Source organism: Budorcas taxicolor, chromosome 16 (assembly GCF_023091745.1).
Source record: "Budorcas taxicolor isolate Tak-1 chromosome 16, Takin1.1, whole genome shotgun sequence".
Lineage (NCBI taxonomy): Eukaryota > Metazoa > Chordata > Mammalia > Artiodactyla > Bovidae > Budorcas > Budorcas taxicolor.
In genome coordinates this window covers 3,697,300-3,715,669 of record NC_068925.1, presented here as the reverse complement: position 1 = coordinate 3,715,669, position 18,370 = coordinate 3,697,300, and the positions used below count along the sequence as shown (strand labels likewise).

At 59.5% G+C, this 18,370-nt stretch overlaps 1 protein-coding gene across 1 annotated transcript; it reads left to right on the top strand.

Annotated features, from left to right (window-relative positions):
* The first annotated feature begins 762 nt into the window (after nucleotides 1–762).
* ETNK2 (ethanolamine kinase 2) lies at nucleotides 763–17,569 on the top strand. The gene is made up of 8 exons (XM_052653985.1): nucleotides 763–942; nucleotides 2,643–2,902; nucleotides 5,741–5,863; nucleotides 10,689–10,831; nucleotides 11,647–11,730; nucleotides 14,185–14,330; nucleotides 15,840–15,913; nucleotides 17,455–17,569. The coding sequence occupies exons 1-8, from the start codon at nucleotides 775–777 to the stop codon at nucleotides 17,525–17,527; spliced, it is 1,071 nt and encodes a 356-aa protein (XP_052509945.1). The 5' UTR covers nucleotides 763–774; the 3' UTR covers nucleotides 17,528–17,569.
* The last annotated feature ends 801 nt before the right edge of the window (nucleotides 17,570–18,370 follow it).

Genomic DNA, 18,370 nt, shown 5'->3' with positions numbered 1-18,370 from the left:
AGCGCTCTCCCAAGTCGGCTGGTGACTGAGGTCCCCATGGGCACGGCCGCCAACAAAATGCATCTCCCCAGTCCCCTCGCCATCCCAAAAGGCCTACTCCCGCGGAGCCTCTTGCAGGAGTCCAGGGACTGGGGGCTCAGGTGGTGCCGCCCAAGCTAACCACCTGGGGGCGGCGGAACCCCCACACCTCCGGGCGGACTCGGGACGCGGGGGGCGCTTTCCCCGGGCCCCGGCCCGGTTATCCGGGGGCGCAGCCTCCGGTGGGGCGGGAGGGAGGGGGCCCCTCGCGGCCTCGAAAGTCGGGGAGCGAACCGGGGCTGCCCCATCCGCGGCCCGGTCCCCGCCGCGCCCCGGCCAGGCTTCCCGGCTCGCGCGGGAAGCCCCGCGCGCGGGCCGCCGAAGCTGCAGGAGGCAGTGCCGCCCCGGCCGGCGGCCCGTGACGTCGCGGCCGCCGGCGCCCGGCCCCGCCCCCGCCCCCGTCCCCGCCCCCGTCCCCGCCCCCGTCCCCGTCCGCGCCGCCGTCCGCGCCGCGCTCCGGCCCCGCCCCTCGCCGCGCCCCGCCCCCGCGCCGCACCCCGGCCCCGCCCCCGCCGCGCCCCGCCCGCGCCGCGCTCCGGCCCCGCCCCCGCCGCACCCCGGCCCCGGCCCCGCCCCCGCCGCGCCCCCGTCCGCGCGGCGCTCCGGGGGCGGGGCTGCAGGGGCCGGCCGTGGCCCTGCTGCCCGGCCCGCCCTCCTACCTGAGGGTCGGGGCCACCCCCGCGGCGCGCATGGGGCATGGAGGCGGCGGCCGGCGCGGGCCGCGGGGCGCCCCCGGGGCCCCCGAGAGCCGCCGCCGTCCCGTGTTTCGGCATTTCGGTGGACCAGGACGACATCCTCCCGGGCGCCCTGCGCCTCATCCGGGAGCTGCGGCCGCGCTGGAAGCCCGAACGAGTCCGGACCAAGGTAAGCCGAACAGGCGGGCGGCCGGGGACGCGGCCCCGAGGGGCTGCAGCTGGGCTGCGCGCGCGTCTGGCCGGGCATCCCTCCGGGTGTGGGTCTCAGAGGTGCGCGCCGCTGCTGCACGCGAGGCGTTGCTCCGGCGACGTGCCTGGGTCCTTCTTTCTCTGTCTCGGTCCCTGAGCACAGCCAGGCTCCCCGCTCTCTCGGCCCTGCCTGCACACGCACCCCTCCTCTCGGGGCCCGGGCGCGCCGGAGGGCCACCTGCCCACTGTCAGCGTGCCGAGCGTGCGGGCCCCACCCCCGGACGCTGTGCGCGCGTGTCCCCCGCTGCCCAGAAGCCGGTGCCCACCCGGCTCTGAAAGCTGCGGAGGCAGGAACTTTTAAGGGCGCCCCCCACACTCTCACGTCTCACATCAGTGCCCCTGCTGCAGCCCAGAGTGGAAGCGAAGTCTCCGGGCTCTGAGCTGCTCCTGCTGGTCCCGGGAGCCACCCTGTGGAACTCGAGCTAGCCCACAGCCCCGCGCCCGGTGGAAAGCCTCTCTACTGCCTTGAGCTCTGGCTCAACACCCCCTACCCAGGGCACCTCCCTGCTCCGCTGGGCACAGGCGTAGGGACACAGACGCGGGCAGAGTCTCTCCCTGAGCAGCCCCAGGCTGACTCCCCAGCAGACCTCGGTAGAGGGTCCTCAGCTGCCCCAGCCCCTCCAGGAGCTGCCTGTGGGGGCTGCTGCCTTGAGTGGGCACCTGCGGCTCGTGCTGGAGCGGCAGGGGCGCTGCGCTGGTGGGGCTGCTGGTGGGGAGAGGGGGGTTCAGGGCCTGGGAAGGCTTACAGACCCTTTCGGAGAGGGGGAGGGGTAACCTTTCTACAGCAAAAGGCCGCCTTGCTTTAAAACTGTCAGGCCATCAGGCAGGCCTGAGGTTAGTTCCAGCTCCGGCCTAACATGCTGCTTTCCAGTCCCTCCACTCTCTGCGCCTCAGCTCCCCCACCTTTTCTTGCTTCAGATGTCCCCTGAGGCCCCTTCCAGCCCTCTCACTCTGTACCCCATAAACTCCGTGGTTCACTCCGTGGTTCACTCCCCGTCGTCACCCTGCTCAGAGAACCTGCTCTCCCAGCCCAGGACCTTCTGTCTCTCCTGGCCACAAGGAGCTGTGGCCACCTGGCCCTGGGGTGGGTGCCAATCTCAGTACCCTCCTGTAACGCTGCCGCTGGGTGGGGCAAGAGGGATGGCAAGGGGCCCTCGGTCTGGCAGGCAGAGTGATGAGAGGCAAGTAAGGTCAGGCTGCCCCTGTCCTAGGCCACACCCTGCCCCCTCTGTGGCACTCTGGCCCATAGAGATTTCCTTTAGGGCCTGATGGGACCTGGGGGTAGGGGGTGGGGGGGGGGGCAGGCTTCTACCCACCAAGTGGTGTGAAAATTCTTCAGCAGCCAAATCCCATTCACCAGAGGCAGACCCAGGAGAAGTGTGTCTGGGCTGAGCCCAAGCTCTTGCTTCTTTCTTGAACTCTCTGGTCTGTCTCAAGCGTTGGGAAAGGGTGGAGGGTTAGGAACAGTGCTGAGCTCTTCACTAAATGAGAGGGCGAAAAGATGCCGGTGCTGTGTGATTACGCTCAGCATTCAAACCAGCAGCGCGTGCTGGAGCCGGGGCAGCACGGGGCACCTGGCCTGCCCCACATGCCCCTGCACTGCCCTCTCCCCTGTGCCAGCGCTTCACTGACGGCATCACCAACAAGCTGGTGGCCTGCTACGTGGAGGAGGACATGCGGGACTGTGTGCTGGTCCGAGTCTACGGGGAGCGGACGGAGCTGCTGGTGGACCGCGAGAGTGAGGTCCGGAACTTCCAGCTGCTGCGGGCTCACGGCTGTGCCCCGAAACTCTACTGCACCTTCCAGAATGGTCTGTGCTATGAGTACATGAGGGGCGTGGCCTTGGGGCCAGAGCACATCCGTGAGCCCCGGCTCTTCAGGTGAGGAGGGCACCCGGGGTACTGTTCATCTCCAGGATTCCACAGGCCTTAGGCTTTCAAGTCATTGGCCAGCTTCCCTGGTGGAGCGGAGTCCGTGAAAGAGTCTTAGGATCTATGAACTCCTTGAAATTGCATGAAACGTGTGTGTGTGCTTATATGCCTTGCTCTGTGGAGAGCAGCTGTCGTTTTGTCTCGATATTTAGTGAGGTCAGCTAAAAGGGTGTGTTCTTGGGGAGGCAAGTGAGAATTTTGCTGAACATGAAACCGAAGGGGATCTGCTTCCTGGTCCATGCCTCAGTCCTCTGCCCACCCCACATCTGACCTGGAAACATCTCGTAGCCTTGGAAGTGAAATCTGAGCCAAATCTCCAGAGCGCTCAAGGTTTCCTGCTTACCCTCTCCTGCCAAGAGCCCAGGGACTCCTGGAGAATGGGCCTTACCCGCGCTGAGCATGGCTGTCCCCGCCCAGAAGGTGCCAGCCCTCTCCCATACGAGCTCTTTCTGTTCTTCCTGACAGGGTGGGAGCCCAGGTTGTGAGACTGCTGAGGCTTCCTTCCAGAGACTCCTAAGGACCTACACCCCTTAGGGATCACCTCCTATTCAGTGCCTGGATGTGTAGGACCCAGGAACTAGACTTAACCTGTGGATGCCTCTGTTGGGGGTCTGGAAGGGGGAGAATGAAAGAAGAGCCCTCTGATGCTCTCTTCTTACCATGCTGGGCAGGGAGGTCGGGCAGGATTCTCCTTCTTGCCACACCCACGGGCAGGGCGCTCAGACCGCTGGGAGGCTTGAGGCAGGCTGAAATTTACCCCAGACACCCCCAACAGCAGCACAGGGGTCTGCCTGAGAGCCGTGGGGTCTGTCCTGTCCCACCTAAGGGGAAGAAGCTTTTCAGCTCTCGAGGGGAAACAGGAAAGCCCACTTGGGGAGTAGACCAAGAAGCATCTTTGCTCCGTCAGCTGAGGTCACCCAGCTAACGCCGAGTTAGTTAATGCCCCTGCCTCACCTGCAGCGAAGCCCTAGCAGGCCCTCTGGGGACCTGGAAGAAGGGACTCTGAGAGCCCTGCCTTTCGGGCTGGTTGGCCCCAGGATATTCACGTGCAGTTGTGTGTGGCGGGGGTGGGGGTAAGGATGGAGCGTGCACCCCTGTGAGAGGGTCTTCTCAGGCTGCAGGTGACAGGTCCGTATGCACCCAGCTGGAGACGTGAGGTCAGAGTGGGTTGAGGCGGGGCAGACCCCATCCTGACTCCTCCCATAGTCCCTCCCAGCTCCCCCTCAGCCTTGTGTCAAGAAGCTCACAGAACCTCCCCACCCCTGTTCTCCCACGGATACTGCCCGGCATCCTCCCGTGGAAACAGTTAGCACTGTCAGGAATATTGCAGATGGGTCTAGGTTTGATAAGAACTTTACACTTAGGGAAGAGTCAGAACTTGGGATAGAGACAGGAAGCAGGTGCTTCCTCGATGATTCCCAGGACGGACCATTGTCCTTCTGGTGAAGGTGGATCTCTGGGGGAAAGGCAGGGGGGACGCACAGGAGCTACTTCCCCGGGTGTCCCTGAACCTCACCTCCCAACCTCTGCGTGATGCTTCCATGCTCTGCAGCATAAAAATGCTGTGTTGAGTTTACTGTCTTTGCTATTCCAGACAACCCTGTTGTTATTCAAGGAAACGCTCTGTTTAGGCTCTTTGCTTAGGAATCTTCCCTGGAGTAGGGGAGCCCGGGGTTCCAGGTCTGTGTCCCCGCCTTGCCCAAGCTCTGGCGGCTCACTCCTGCCCTAGGGCCTCTCGCCCCTGAGAGGACAGGCTTCCTCTCTCACCCACTTGGTTGCTACCACGCCTCCTGCCTCTCCACCCTTTAAAGGTGAGAGCCTTGGGGGCTTCTGGGGGAGCCCCTAGTCTGCCCGGCTCTCCTGGTGGGTGATGGCTGCTCCTTGCCAGGACCTGGCGAGTGGAGGGGTTGTCCCTAGAACAAGTTAGTAACAAGGTTTCAAACAGCCAATGCCCTTGTTGTCTTTCCCAGTGATTATTATTTGAGCAGCAGGCAGGGGCGAAGGAAGCTTGAATGTTGGAGGCTCGCAGCTGGGTGGGGGTGGGGCTGCAGGGGGGGGAGCTGGCAGGGGGTGGGGGAGCCTGCGGGGCGCGGCCCTCAGACGCTGGGCTCCTTATCAGGGCCTCCCCTCTCTGAGCGCCCTGTCCTCTGTCCACTCCCGCCCTCTCCCAGCAACCTCCCCAGCTCTGCTTTCTCCCCTCCCACCACCCCCTGCTTCCCTCCTGGGACCTTGGATAATGTCCACGGGAGAACTTGAAAATAGAACGCTGGTTTGTTTTGCGTCCTTGGCACCCAGCCGCCAGCATCGCCTCCTTGCTGCAGAAGTGGGGCTGCCCAGGGCCAGCCTGCCTCCCTTCCCCACCTTGGCCAGGCTGATAAGAGATGCGCATTGCTCCTCTACCTGGCATCACCACCCCTGATTCCTTGGGGCCAGGCGTCTACCTCACTCTGATGCGTGGGTCTGAGTGCAGATGCGCGGGGCGGGGCGGTGGGAGGGGTTCCGCCCCCATGCCCAGGTGACCCCTCTGTCCTCGGGGTTTGCTGTGGTTACTCAACCTTGTGGTGGGGCAAGGTCCTTGACCTGTGGCAACAGCCCACTGCTTTGCCCTTTTGCTTCCTGATGCTGTCCCAGCTCTGTTCGGGAAGGGGAGCTGCTGGGCTGAAGGCCTTACCGCTTTCAGGTCCTGAAGGTCCCGAGACCTTCCTTCTGCAAGACCGAGAGCTTCTGACTTGTGACAGTCCCACACTGGCCCCACTCTCAGACTGCTCTCCCTGTTTTCCGCTGCAGGCTGATCGCCTTAGAAATGGCCAAGATTCACACCATCCATGCCAACGGCAGCCTGCCTAAGCCCACCCTCTGGCACAAGATACACAGTTACTTCGCCCTCGTGAAGAACGAGATCAAGCCCAGGTACGAGGATCTCAGAGAGCCCGAGGCTTCCGCCGTCGCTGCCCCCTTAGTGTGGCCCCCAGCCCAGCCTGCCCGACAGAAGGTTTAGCTTCAGTCCTGATTCTCGGGCCTCTCTCTCCACGCAGAGTGCAGCCAGCGCGTGAAATCTCAGGAACTTGTTCCCGCAGTTTTGTCCTTATGAGCTTATTTCCTCTTCAGTTTTTGGTTATGGCAGGTACTAGGGGTGAGGACATTTCCCCGTTTCACTTGAAGGATACTGAGCTCAGAGACGAGGCTTTTCCTGGGGTCCCAGGGCTAGTCTGAGGCAGGGCTCTTCTTTCTGTAGGGCCCTTTTTCCCTGAGCTGGCTCCGAGCCCTGAGAAGCGATGGCCTGGCCCTCTTGAGAGAACAGTGCGGGGCTCAGCTCACCAGCTGACAAGCCCTTGGGATGTCAAGATTCCTGCTGCTTGCCCGGATGCCTCTTGCCCCCACACAGCTCCAGGACCCCGGTCCTCCACCTTGTTCAAACTGACAGCTGTTGCTACCTCACTGCTCTTCCCAGGGAGGGCACGCTCTGCCCCTCCTGACATTGCCTTTTCCTGGGTAAGATGCAGTACCCTGGACCTTTCCTTATGCTCTGGCCAGCAACCCGAGATCCTTCTAGCCTTCAGATCCCTGATTCCCCAGCCTACCCTTGACTGCTGAGAAAAGGGTGCAGAAAAGACTGAAGTCATCCCTTCCCCCGGAAAAGCCAATGGCACCCCACTCCAGTACTCTTGCCTGGAAAATCCCATGGATGGAGGAGCCTGGTAGGCTGCAGTCCATGGGGTCATTAGAAGTCGGACATGACTGAGCGACTTCACTTTCACTTTTCCCTTTCATGCATTGGAGAAGGAAATGGCAACCTACTCCAGTGTTCTTGCCTGGAGAATCCCAGGGACGGGGGAGCCTGGTGGGCTGCCGTCTTTGGGGTTGCACAGGGTTGGACAGGACTGAAGCCGCTTAACAGCAGCAGCATCCCTGCCCCCACAAAAGACCGTAGAGCGTCTCCAATCTCTCCATGTTCCCCACTGGGGTTGAGCATCACTCTTTTCCAAATGTTCATAGGGGCAGGGTACAGAAGAGGTCTGATGGAAGGGCATCTTGTCCCTTCTAAGATAGGACAGTAAGTAACCATCCCGAGGATGCATCTCTGTCACACACACACACGCTCACGACTTTATCGGGATCCTCCCTCTCACTGCCTTTTAAGCACCACATGGGAACTGTTTGTCGCGGACGGCCTGTGTTCAGACCTTCCATGTCAGTGTCTCTGGGACAAGGACTGCCTTCCCTCTCGGAGGGGCCTAGGACTTGTTCTAGGACTTGAGCAGCACACAGAGAGCCAGACCCTCTGATCAGCCAGCCTCCCGCTTTCACTCGGCAGATGGGAAAACTGAGGCCCAGAGGAGAGATGGGCTTGCCCACCTAATCAATGGCGGCTCAAGGACTGGAGCCCAGGCTCGGTGCTCAGGCGCGACTCTTGTTCCTGCAGCTTCTTTTGACTATACTGTCACTGTGTAATCTTAAGAGGGTGACCTTGTTGAGAGGGGCGTGCTCTTTGAAGAAGAGCTGGCTGACTTCCTTATCTCTCATCACACCTTTGACCTTGGGCAAATCAAGCTGCTTAAGTTGAGCCTCTTGAGGGGATGGCTCCTGCCATAGGCTGTCTAACCTGCCGCACGCAGGACAGCGATGAACAGTCACTTGGATGAGACGAAGCACTTGCGTTCCCGTTGTTGCCTAATAACCCTGACTTCGGGTTCATCTCACAAACACTGATTGGGCTTTAGAACGATAAAAATACTTGAGGGTGAAGTGGCCCTGCCCTCAAGGAGCTTAGAAATCATCCATGTAGATAGGACCCGCCTGTGCAGGGTATGTGAGCAGGAGAGGGTACGCGTGAGAGGGGGCACCAGGGAACGTCTTCTTGGCAGAGGCAGATGGCAAACATGAGAAGGGAGGCCTCCAGCTGGAGGAGAGGCTTGTTTACGGGATGAGTGGATGAGGTGGCGGGAGCCAGTCTTAGGAGGGACTGGGGGCAGGTCATGGGAGACGGGACTGCAGAGGGGAGTTGGAGCTAGATTGTGAGGGGCCTTCATGGCGGGTAAAGGAGCCCAGATTAATTTAGCAGGCAGTGGAGAGTCACCGTGAAGGTGTTAGACACCTTCACCTTGTAAGGAGCTCATTGTAAAGGGCAGACGTGGGTAGGAGTTGGGGGCTTTGAGGCAGGGAGGCCAGTTGGGGGAGTGTTATAATCTGATGGGCAACATCTAAGCCTAGGGTCCCTAAGCTGGAGCACGAGGTTCCCCCTGGGTTCTTGCAACATGTAGATTCCGAGCCTAACCCTGGAGGTCGATTGGGAGGTCTTACATGAGACCCTGGGAATCTGCACGTTGACAGGCTCCCTGGGTGATCTGGGCGGGGGATCAGGGAGCCGCCTTCCGAGGAACATTGCCATGGCAGCTTCCCGGGGAGATGGAGGACGGGGGACGAGGCAGGCCTGGCGGGATGGGCATGGTGGTCTGGTGCTGGGTGGGGGCCTGGAGAGGCCCAGCATGGCGGGCACAGGGGCTGATCACTGCTCAGGGGGCGTCAGGAGGCGGTGCACACAGGTTGACTGGTACGTACGTGTGAACACTTAGAAAGTCCTTTCTCCAGGGAGACAGTGCCCCGCCCCCGCCAGCGCACCTGGATCTGAGAGCTAGGTGGACATGGCCAGGTTTCCCTGAGGGGACCCCCAGCCCGTCACCCCCTCCCACTGCCTCTGAGGGACAGAGGAGTGGGAGGAGCTGTGTGCTCAGGGTGTGGGAATTTCTGTGACCTGGCAGTACTGCTCTGCCATCCCCTCAGCCTTGAGAGACGTAAGCGCTGAAGGCAGCAAAGCTGGCGATCTTTCCGGAGCTCAGGGGAGGGAAGCAGGGCAGCCCACAGAGGTGGAAGGTCTGGGTTGCCCCCACAGTATAACGAGCAGCATGGCCTTGGGGTGGCTAGTGGAAGGGTCAGACAGGGGTCAGGGCTTGGGTGGCAGACATCGTGGATGGCAGAGACAGGTTTCTCAGGCTAAGACCTGGGCACACCTAATTCTTATCTTTGGATGGTCAGTTCAAGGCGGGAGGCGGGAAGGAATCTGGAAAGAAAAGGGAGCCTCTAAGAAAAGGCAAGATTGAAATGCACCTTGCACAGACCTGTCGACACAGAGACGTTCCTGTGAGAGTGAGGGGCGGCCCCCCAACCCGGCCCCTAACAGACCTGCAGACTCGAGTGGGCGGTGCAGAGCCTGAGGGCCGCTGACACCCCGCCAGGGCAGAGGCTCGGCTTGGGTTTGGATTCTTGGACACGCCAAGGACTGCTGTCCTTACGTGAGGGAGTAGAGTGTCCAGGTGTGTAAGACTCTGGAGGTGGGAGGAAGCCTCTGCCTTGAACCTCCGTTTCCCCCTGGAGCTGGACTGGAGGCCTCAGATGCTCTTTCACTCTGGCCCTCTCAAAGCCTGGGGGGAGCCTCCTGCTCGTCCTGTTACAGGGCCGTGTGAAGGTGCCTCAGCCGCTGAATACTCTACCCTGCATTCTGGCTTCTGGGCTGGGTGAGGGCCAGTGGGGCACCCTGTGGCAGAATCAACGAGGACATGTCTCACTCTCAGCCTCCTGCACGTATCCCCGCTGCCCTGGACAAGAAAGCAAATAGGAGTCACATGAATGGAGATAAAACCCCAGAACCACCAGTGGGTGGAGGGGAGGAGGCTAGGTGTTTAAAGGCTCCACTAACTATTTGGTTTTGCAGTGTACACAGACCTGTGTGCTTCGCAGGACCAAAGTTCAGGGCATTGGTGCAGAGAACACCCACATCAGCTTCCCCATGGCCTCTGAGAGTATCGTTGACTGACCTGTTCGTTCATTCATCGACATGTGCCTTTAGCGGAAGTACTTCCCGTGGGCCGCAGGGTCGGGTGGGCTGAGGGACAGGTGGGCCGTGCATCCACAGATACACATCTTCACTCCTGCTCTGGACTTGCCCTCACACACGCAGGGGGCCGGGGCAGGGTCACACACCCACAGTTCAAGCCGGAGGAGGTGAGTTTACTGAGGCACAAGAGAAGTGTTTTTCTACTGAAAGGCCCTAGTATTCCCTTGGCCTTGTAGACGTGGGACTAAGAAGCATTTTTTTTTTGGCTTTCTTGTGCGGACCCGAGTGGTCTCTCTGTTCAGTGGGAAGCTAGTCAGAATGGTCTCGGGTCCTTTCCGACCATGTCAGCAGCTGCCAGGGCAGGAGGGAGACTCACCCGGACGTCCCTCTGCCTGCTCAAGAGGGCCCCGGGGCTCCAGCCACCTCCAGGGCTCCATCCCTCGCCCACGGGAGGAGTTCCGGGCTCTTCTTTAAGAGAGCTGCATCTCCCCCTCGGCCCTGTTCTGAGGAGGTCTGTTTGCATCCCTCCCCGGCCGCCCTTCTCCCTTCTGGGATACCTGGGTTTGGATGTTCATTTCTCTCCTCCCTGACACCTCCTGAGCCTCTGCCCTATCTTGTGCTGCCTTTCATGAAGAAGCAGGACGCTGTTCAGTCAGGGACTTGTATGCTTTGCAAAGTGCTTCCGTGCCCATGTGTTAAACAGCTTCTCGGAGTAACCACAGGAAGTCAGAAGGACAGGAAAGCGTTAGTGCCCTTTTACACGCGACTAACGTGAGGGCTTGAAAGGCCGACCGCTTGTGCAGGGTCCCTGTGCAGTGAGAGGCGGGGCCGGGCCCGGGGCGCCTGAGGCTGAGCCCGCGCGCTCTCAGCCCCTCACCGGCTGCCTTTCTTGCCGCTGCGCAGCCTGTCCGCGGACGTCCCTGAGGTTGGCGTGCTGGAACGGGAGCTGGCCTGGCTGAAGGAGCACCTGCCTCAGCTGGACTCCCCGGTGGTGTTTTGTCACAACGACCTGCTCTGCAAAAACATCATCTACGACAGCAGCAAAGGTACCGCGGCCCGGCCCAGGGGCGGCAGGGCTCCGGCGGCCCCATCAGCAGCTTGGGGTGTCGCTCCTCAGGCGGGTGCTGGGCTCAGCAGCTTGGGGTGTCGCTCCTCAGGCGGGTGCTGGGCTCAGCAGCTTGGGGTGTCGCTCCTCAGGCGGGTGCTGGGCTCAGCGGCTTGGGGTGTCGCTCCTCAGGCGGGTGCTGGGCTCAGCGGCTTGGGGTGTCGCTCCTCAGGCGGGTGTTGGGCTCAGCAGCTTGGGGTGTCGCTCCTCAGGCGGGTGCTGGGCTCAGCAGCTTGGGGTGTCGCTCCTCAGGCGGGTGTTGGGCTCAGCAGCTTGGGGTGTCGCTCCTCAGGCTGGTGCTGGGCAAGCAAGGGGAGACCGTCTGCTGTAGGTCTCAAGTTGATCTGTAGGAGAGAAGTGAGAAAGAAACAAATTCAGGTTAGAAAACTTTACCACGAAAGAACTCAAAATTACGGCTTGTGGAGCCGTTCTCCCCGACAGTGAGGATGATCCTGGCTGCCCTGAGCCTTCACGGAGAGCGACCTCCCTGAGTTCCTGACAACAGCTTCACCCCCACAGAGGCCTTAGCCTTATTTTCTGGTCCTCGGCTGAGGGCCCAGCTGGGTGAGAGGGGGAGCTGGAGCTGGGCAAATGGACAGACGGAAGGAAGCAGCTTAGAAGATGGCCACTGAGACGCTGAGTTAGGCTGGGTTGCTGCCGAGCCCGTGAGCGTCGGCGGGGGCACTCCTGAGTCCGTAAGTGGGCCCTGTGTCCAGCTCTGGGACCAACCCTCCCTGCCTCTCCTCTGCCTCACAGGTCATGTACGGTTCATCGACTATGAATATGCTGGCTACAACTACCAAGCTTTTGACATTGGCAACCATTTCAATGAGTTTGCAGGTGAGAAGGGTGTTACTTTCCAGCCTATGCCCAAGACACCCTCCTTGAGATGGGGGGCCAGGTCCAGGGGATCTGGGGGAGGGGGTTCGGTTTATGGGGAAGGGAGGCTGGACACGCCTGTCCTCAAGATATCACAGCTCAGCGGAGGGGCAGGCACAGCCTGCTTGAGGAGGCCCCAGGTCTCAAGGTGGGGTGGGGAGTGGGTGGGTCCGTATACACAGAGCTAGCCCATGCTAGCCCGTGTGGCACTTTGGTACACATTCGGAAAACATGCTCTCTGTGGGATCCCTGAGGACACGCAACTTGACAGGTGAGATAGAAATAGATCCCTTCCTTTGGGCAGACACAGCCCACCCGCTGCTCTAGTGTAGATTGATGTCACTGCCATCACCCCCGCCTGGGCTGCTTTTGGCCCAGTGCAGCCCGTGTAAATGGGGGCCCTGCAGGCAGAGAAAGGGCAGAACAAGCAGCAAGTAGCTATTGGCCCCATAGCCTGATGAGATTGATTGTGGTGGAACTAGTTCAAAGTGTACCCTGCATCTTGACTCGCCCAGTTCGCTTTTTGGCTTTGTTGCTGACTAGCTGTATGACCCTTGGGGCAAGTTCCTTACATTCTCTCTGCCTCTGTAAGATGGAGAAGATAGCGCCTACTTCCTAGCTTTGATACACACACACCAGCATGGCACACACTAAGCCCCAAGCCTGCTGGCGTCAGTCCGGGGAGCGCTCAAGGGAGGCTGGAGCACCTTGGAAGAGGTTGGATGAGGGGTATGTCCTGGTGTAGGCTGTCCTTCCATGAAGGCAGGCGTGTACAATGGAATCATTTGTGTAGAGGAAGCAGGGCAGGTTTTTCCAGCTTGAGGGCTTAATAAACAATTTGATGGGGCTAAAGAGGCAACTGGTGGTTGAAGGTGGGCACTGGGGTGGGAGAGACATCCTCAGGTTGGCAGTGTGGGGTGCTGGGGTAATGTGACCAGTCCCCGTGGCTTCGGAGAGGAAAGGCACCCGCCCCAGCCTCGGGCACGCCCCAGCCAACCGGGCCAATTCTTCCCCTTCTGGAATCCCAGGTGACGAGGGCTGTCAAGCTCTGTACCTGAGGGTGTGACTCCCCAGGGTGCCACCAGTGGCACCCAGAAACCCACAGGGTGGTGGGGCCTCAGCTGGGCAGAGCAGCTGAGCTGTGGCGTGTGGCCTGGAGCAGAGGCTGGCACCGCTGAGGACTGGGCCTGTGATTGCTCGGTTGCCAGACCCACCAGCCTTTCCAAAGTGGGTAACTGTCAAGCATCTTGAGTCCTTCTCACCCACCACACAGAGCAGAGTCCAGCTGGACGTTCTCCAAGGGGCCAAGATCGTATTCTGCTTCCAAGTTGAGAATGAAGGCCAGGACCCTGGGATGGGGGGATGGGGAGGGCAGTGGAGGAGAGGCGGCTCCTGGGCTCTCGGGAGCAGGGAGGCCCTCTAGGAAGGGGAGCTAAGAGCCAGACTCTAACTGGCTTTGTGACCTTGAACAACTGTCTTCTCTGTGGGCCTTCGAGTGTAGCTCTGTGCCAGCAGCTTCTTTTCCAGCCGTACTTTTGTGGGCCCAGAAGACTGTGTGTTTCTCCAGGAACACAGGGAAGCTGGGAAAGATAGGGAGAAACGAGAGGGAGGAGGAGACAAGGGAAAGTAGCCCAGTCCTGGTCCCGTCTTTGACAAACCGCTTCTTCCTATGCTGGCTCTGCAACCAGCCTCTCTGCCACTGTGCCTGGGATGCGGCTGGTGTTTATTGGGCTGGCAGCTTGAGGACTCAAGAAAGGGCAGGGCTGGAAGGCATTGAGGCTGCTTAGCTGAGCGCTTCAAGCATGTCTGTGTGTCCAGATCATCTGGAGAGCTGGGCAGTGTGGGGTGCCTGGCAGTCTATCTTTGCCAAGCACTCCAGGTGGTGTTTTTAGGTAACCAGTTCAACATTGGTTACCTAAAAAGGAGGCAGTGTTTCAGACACGGATACATTGCATCCAGTTCCTTTGCTTTATAAGTGAGATTCAGGCCGCTGGAAAGAAAGGGCTTGTTCACAGTTAACTAGAGGCTAGACTAGCGTCAGATGTAAGACAGCTGGACTCCTGATCCGGGGCCTTGACCCAGCGCCTCCTGTGTGCTGTAGGGTTCAGGGGTGCAGTGGTGCTGTCTTAGGGGGACCCCCATCACTTGCAGGACAGTGCCTTGCCTCTCAACAAATCTGCCTCCGTCTGTCCTTTCCTCCGGCTCAGCTGAAAGCAGTGCCCCCAGCTGGGTTGGGGGTCGGCTCTCCATACATTAGAGTTTTTTGGTGGTCAAAGAAGCTGGTTTCTTTGGCACAGCCCCCCAGGGCAAAGGAGATGGAGGTTTTGAGGGCATCGGGGAACACCTGCTGAGCCGGAGGAGACCCCCAGGCGGGCCCGTCTCCCAGCAGCTTCTGAGCGGCCGCGTCCCCTTCAGGTGTGAACGAGGTCGATTACTCTCGGTACCCGGCGCGGGAGACCCAGCTGCAGTGGCTGCGCTACTACCTGCAGGCCCAGAAAGGGGCGGCTGTGGCCCCCAGAGAGGTGGAGAGGCTCTACGTGCAAGTCAACAAGTTTGCTCTGGTGAGTGCTGGGGGCTGGAGGTGGGCAGGGAGGGAGGAGCCCCGAGGAGGACTCACGCCCAGCTCCTGTGCCCTCACAGCCCTGTGGTCGAGGAAGCAGGGCCCAGGGTCAGGGCTGAGGTCCAGGGCGTCCCAGCCTTGAGGCGGAGTCTGGGAAGAGCCATCTTGGGCTTCTTAATACTGAGATGCCCCGCTCTCTGCTTTCCTCCCATTCCGTCCAGTCCAGGTTCCCTCTCCTTCCTGGAGAACTATTTCCAAGGAAGATCCCCACTTCCTGTTTTAGCAGTTCTCTCATTTGGACAAGTTCTTTCTAGGGTCTGACCTTAGCCTTTCATGCTACAGTTAAATGCATCCCTTGTTTTTGCTTTTTTTTTAGCCTTTGGAAAAAGTAGAGAATGTCAGTTCTAAAGAGTCCTCCTTGTTGACTGTCCCCGCTGACGTACTCAGAACTCTGTCAGCCTTTCCCATCAGGCTCTTTCTTCTGAAATACTGTGCTGTCGGTTCTGTTTTGAGCCCTGCTTACCCAAGGTACATGCTTCCTCAGGTCTCCACTGATATGTGCCGAGGGGATTGCTAGCTAGTCTTTCTTATGTTAGTCACGCATAAGCAAGAAGGCCGATCAGCTGACCTGAACGTCACAATGCATTATAGAGCTTAAGTAAAAGTTTAATCTCACGTAATTTTGAATTGCCTATTCTATTTTCCTTATTGGTATAAAAGTGATTCTTGTCAGGGTCTTCCTCCTCTTTAAAAATATTTATTTTATTGAAGCAGAACGCTATGTTAATTTCTGCTGTACAACCAAGTGATTCTTTTTAAGGTTCTTCGCCCATGCCTTCCTTTGGCTAAACTTGTAGTAACCATTCCTACTTGCTAATGGATCTAAGTCAGGACAAGGGAGGCAGTGCAGAGCCGACCGCAGAGTGGGCGGGACTCGGGGCGGAGAGGGAGATCCGTGGGAGCGGGCCCTGGCCTGGGTCACTGGGCAGCAGGGACCCCAGTGCTCTGGCGCCTGGGGTGGCCTGGGTGGCCGATGGGCGCCTGGTCGGTGGGCTGGCTCCTGTCTGTGTTTATTTCCTGAGCCCACCCACCTCCTGATAGGAGAGAGGGCAGTGTAGAGGCCTTCCCGTGACTCGATCTCTGATGCCCTTGTGGCCAGGGCACTGTGGATGGGGTGCCAGCCCCCCACTAGCGAGCAGGCCTGAGCTCTGCCTTTGGGATTTCTCTTCCTAGGTGTTTTCCTGGGTAGGGGGGAGGCCAGAGCTGGAGTTCAGGTTCAGCTTAAGGTCTGCTTAAGCCTGAGGGCAGGGAGAACCTACCCTGCTTACCTTCTGCTAGTGTGAGTGGAGGCCCAAGTGCCACGCAGTGACCCCAGACTCCCCCCACCCATGCGTTTCTGCCAGCGTCCTGGCTCTCTGTGTCTTCCCCGGTGGCCGTGTCCTTCCAGCTGTCAGGGTCCATGACAGGTTTGGGGGGCTCACCACACTGATCTTCTCTGACCTGTTTTCAGGCGTCTCACTTCCTCTGGGCACTCTGGGCCCTCATCCAGAGCCAGTTCTCCACCATCGACTTTGATTTCCTCAGGTGAGTGCAGGGAGCAAGCTGGGAGTCGTTGGGGGAGGGGGGTGGGGGGGAGGAAGAGCCTTGAGCCCAGGGTGTGGGGGTGAGGGACACCCCGAATAGACCGCCCAGGATGCATGCTTCTGCTCCATTCACCGCCCCCGTTCCCGGCAGCCCACACGAGGAGGGCCGCTGCTGCCCGGATGCCTGTGGAGCACGCGCGCCCAGGACCCCTCTCTAAGGGGTCAGAAGCCGCTCACCCCGCCTCCTGCCGAGCTGCTTCCTCCTCCTGTTACAGCCTGCTGTCTGCTCCACTGGCTGGCTCTTCCCCACACGGCCTGGTGCTGGCGGGAATTGCTGGAAACTAGTCTAAAGATCATGAGTGCAACCCTCATTTGATAGCAGAAGGGACAGAGGTCCAGAGGGTGGATGGCTGGCGAGGCTGCTCAGTGGCTGGTGCTCCGTGCATGGGGCCAGACCCAAGTGCTCCTTTAAGGGCCCCTAGCGACCCATCAGGGGCTGTACCGAGAGTGTAGTGAGTACTGACCACTCAGGGGGCCCTGCCGTGTGAGACGTGGCCCCGAAGGACCAGGAATCATTTTGCCTTCCATCTGGTCCAGTCTCTGTCTTTATCCTCCCTACCCACCCTCAGCTGCAAAGGAATCACAATGCTGGCTTCAAAGTGTTCACAAAAATTAGAAAAATGCAAGGCGAACCCCCAGTCACCCCCACCTCACACCCACAGAAAATAACACGTGTTGGTGAGGATGTGGAGGCATGGGAACCCTGGGCTCTGCTGTTGGGAATGTGAAATGGTGTAACTTCTGTGGGGAAGAATACGGTCCTTCCTCCAAGAGTGAACATGGAATTACTGCTGCTGGGTCTGTATACTCAGAAGAAGTGAAAGCAGGGTCTCAAACAGATATTTGCAGAACCGTGTTCATAGTAGCATTATTCACAACAGCAAAGAGGTGAGAGCAACCCCAAGGGTCCATTGATGGGTGAATGGATAAGCAAAATGTGGTCTATACACACAGGGAATGTTATTCAGCCTCTGAAGAGGAAGGAAATTACATCACACAATACCACACAGACGAACCTTAGGAACATTGTGCCAAGTGAAACAAGCCAGTCACAAGAAGACGAGTGCTGTGTGATCCCACTTAGACGGGCCAACTAAAGTAGTCATGTCCATAGGGACGGAAGTAGAGCGGTGGGTGCTGGGGGCTGGCGCTTGCTGTGTCGGGGAGAGTCCAGGTTTACAGGATGGAAAGTCCTGGAGCTCTGTTGCTCGACAAGGTGAACACACTGACCACACTGAACCGTAAAGAATCAAGAAACAAACATGTTTGGGGAGAAGTTGCTCCAGTCTGATCTAAGAAAAAAACAATTATAGTTGAAGTCAAAGCAAAATGAACAAAAAACCCCAGTGTGGGCTGGGGTCCATTTGTCCAGACCTAGATGGGCTGAGCTGGTGAGGAGTTGTCCTCAGGGTGTGAGTGCCCCCAACAGGGCTCACCTGGCTTCCCTTCTCACCCCCAGTTTCCTTTCTTCTGTTCTGCCAGGTATGCAGTGATCCGATTCAACCAGTATTTCAAGGTGAAGCCTCAAGTGTCGGCCCTGGAGATGCCAAAGTGACCACCCTTCCCACTCCTCCCCATCTGCCTGGCCAGACCTGCTCTTCAGGGCCCGGCTCTGCTCTGGGGTCTGCACCTTGGACAGGGTGGGCAAGGGGCCAGGAGTGTCCCTGAAGAGCACTCTGCCCCTGTCCCCAGCCCTGAGAGATGATGGTGACCGTTTTTGTTTGATGGTGACCGTTTTTGTTTGGAGGGGGTGATAGAATCCAGTTCTGAGGGTCCTCTCCACCTTGCCAGACTTGGTGATGGGGAGTGCCTGAAGCCAGGCAGGGCTGGGACTGCAGCCACCCTGGGAGGCCCAGCCTCCCCACCCCATCCATCCTGAGTCTGGGCTCAGACCTCAACTACCCTGGGAAGCCCAACCTTCCCATCCCAGCCATCCTGGAGTCTGGGCTGCCCTGGGAAGCCCAGCCTTCCCATCCCGGCCATCCTGAGTGTGGATTGGGACTCATCCACCCTGGGAAGACCAGCCTTGCCATCCCAGGCCATCCTGGAATCTGGCCTGGGACTCAACCACCCTGGGAAGCCCAGCCTTCCCATCCCAGCCATCCTGGAGTCAGGGCTGCCCTGGGAAGCCCAGCCTTCCCGTCCCAGGCCATCCTGGAATCTGGTCTGGGACTCAACCACCCTGGGAAGCCCAGCCTTGCCATCCTGGCCATCCTGAGTCTGGGCTGCCTTCGTGTCTTTGACCTTCCTGGCCTGGGGAAGGGGGAGGGTGGGAGGGCTGCTTTCTACCTCCAGGGCCCTGAGCCTCCAGCCTGTCTACTCCTGCGTGCCCCAGGTGGGAGGTGCTGGGTCCAGACGAGTATCCTGCCAACTCTGACCAATGGATGTATAGGTGCTG

Excerpts from the sequence above, each read along its gene's own strand:
- ETNK2 (XM_052653985.1), top strand. The coding sequence starts at position 775 with ATGGAGGCGGCGGCCGGCGCGGGCCGCGGGGCGCCCCCGGGGCCCCCG. Across the intron at positions 10,832-11,646 it reads CATCTACGACAGCAGCAAAG|GTCATGTACGGTTCATCGAC; the intron begins GTACCGCGGCCC and ends TCTGCCTCACAG. Across the intron at positions 11,731-14,184 it reads CCATTTCAATGAGTTTGCAG|GTGTGAACGAGGTCGATTAC; the intron begins GTGAGAAGGGTG and ends CGTCCCCTTCAG.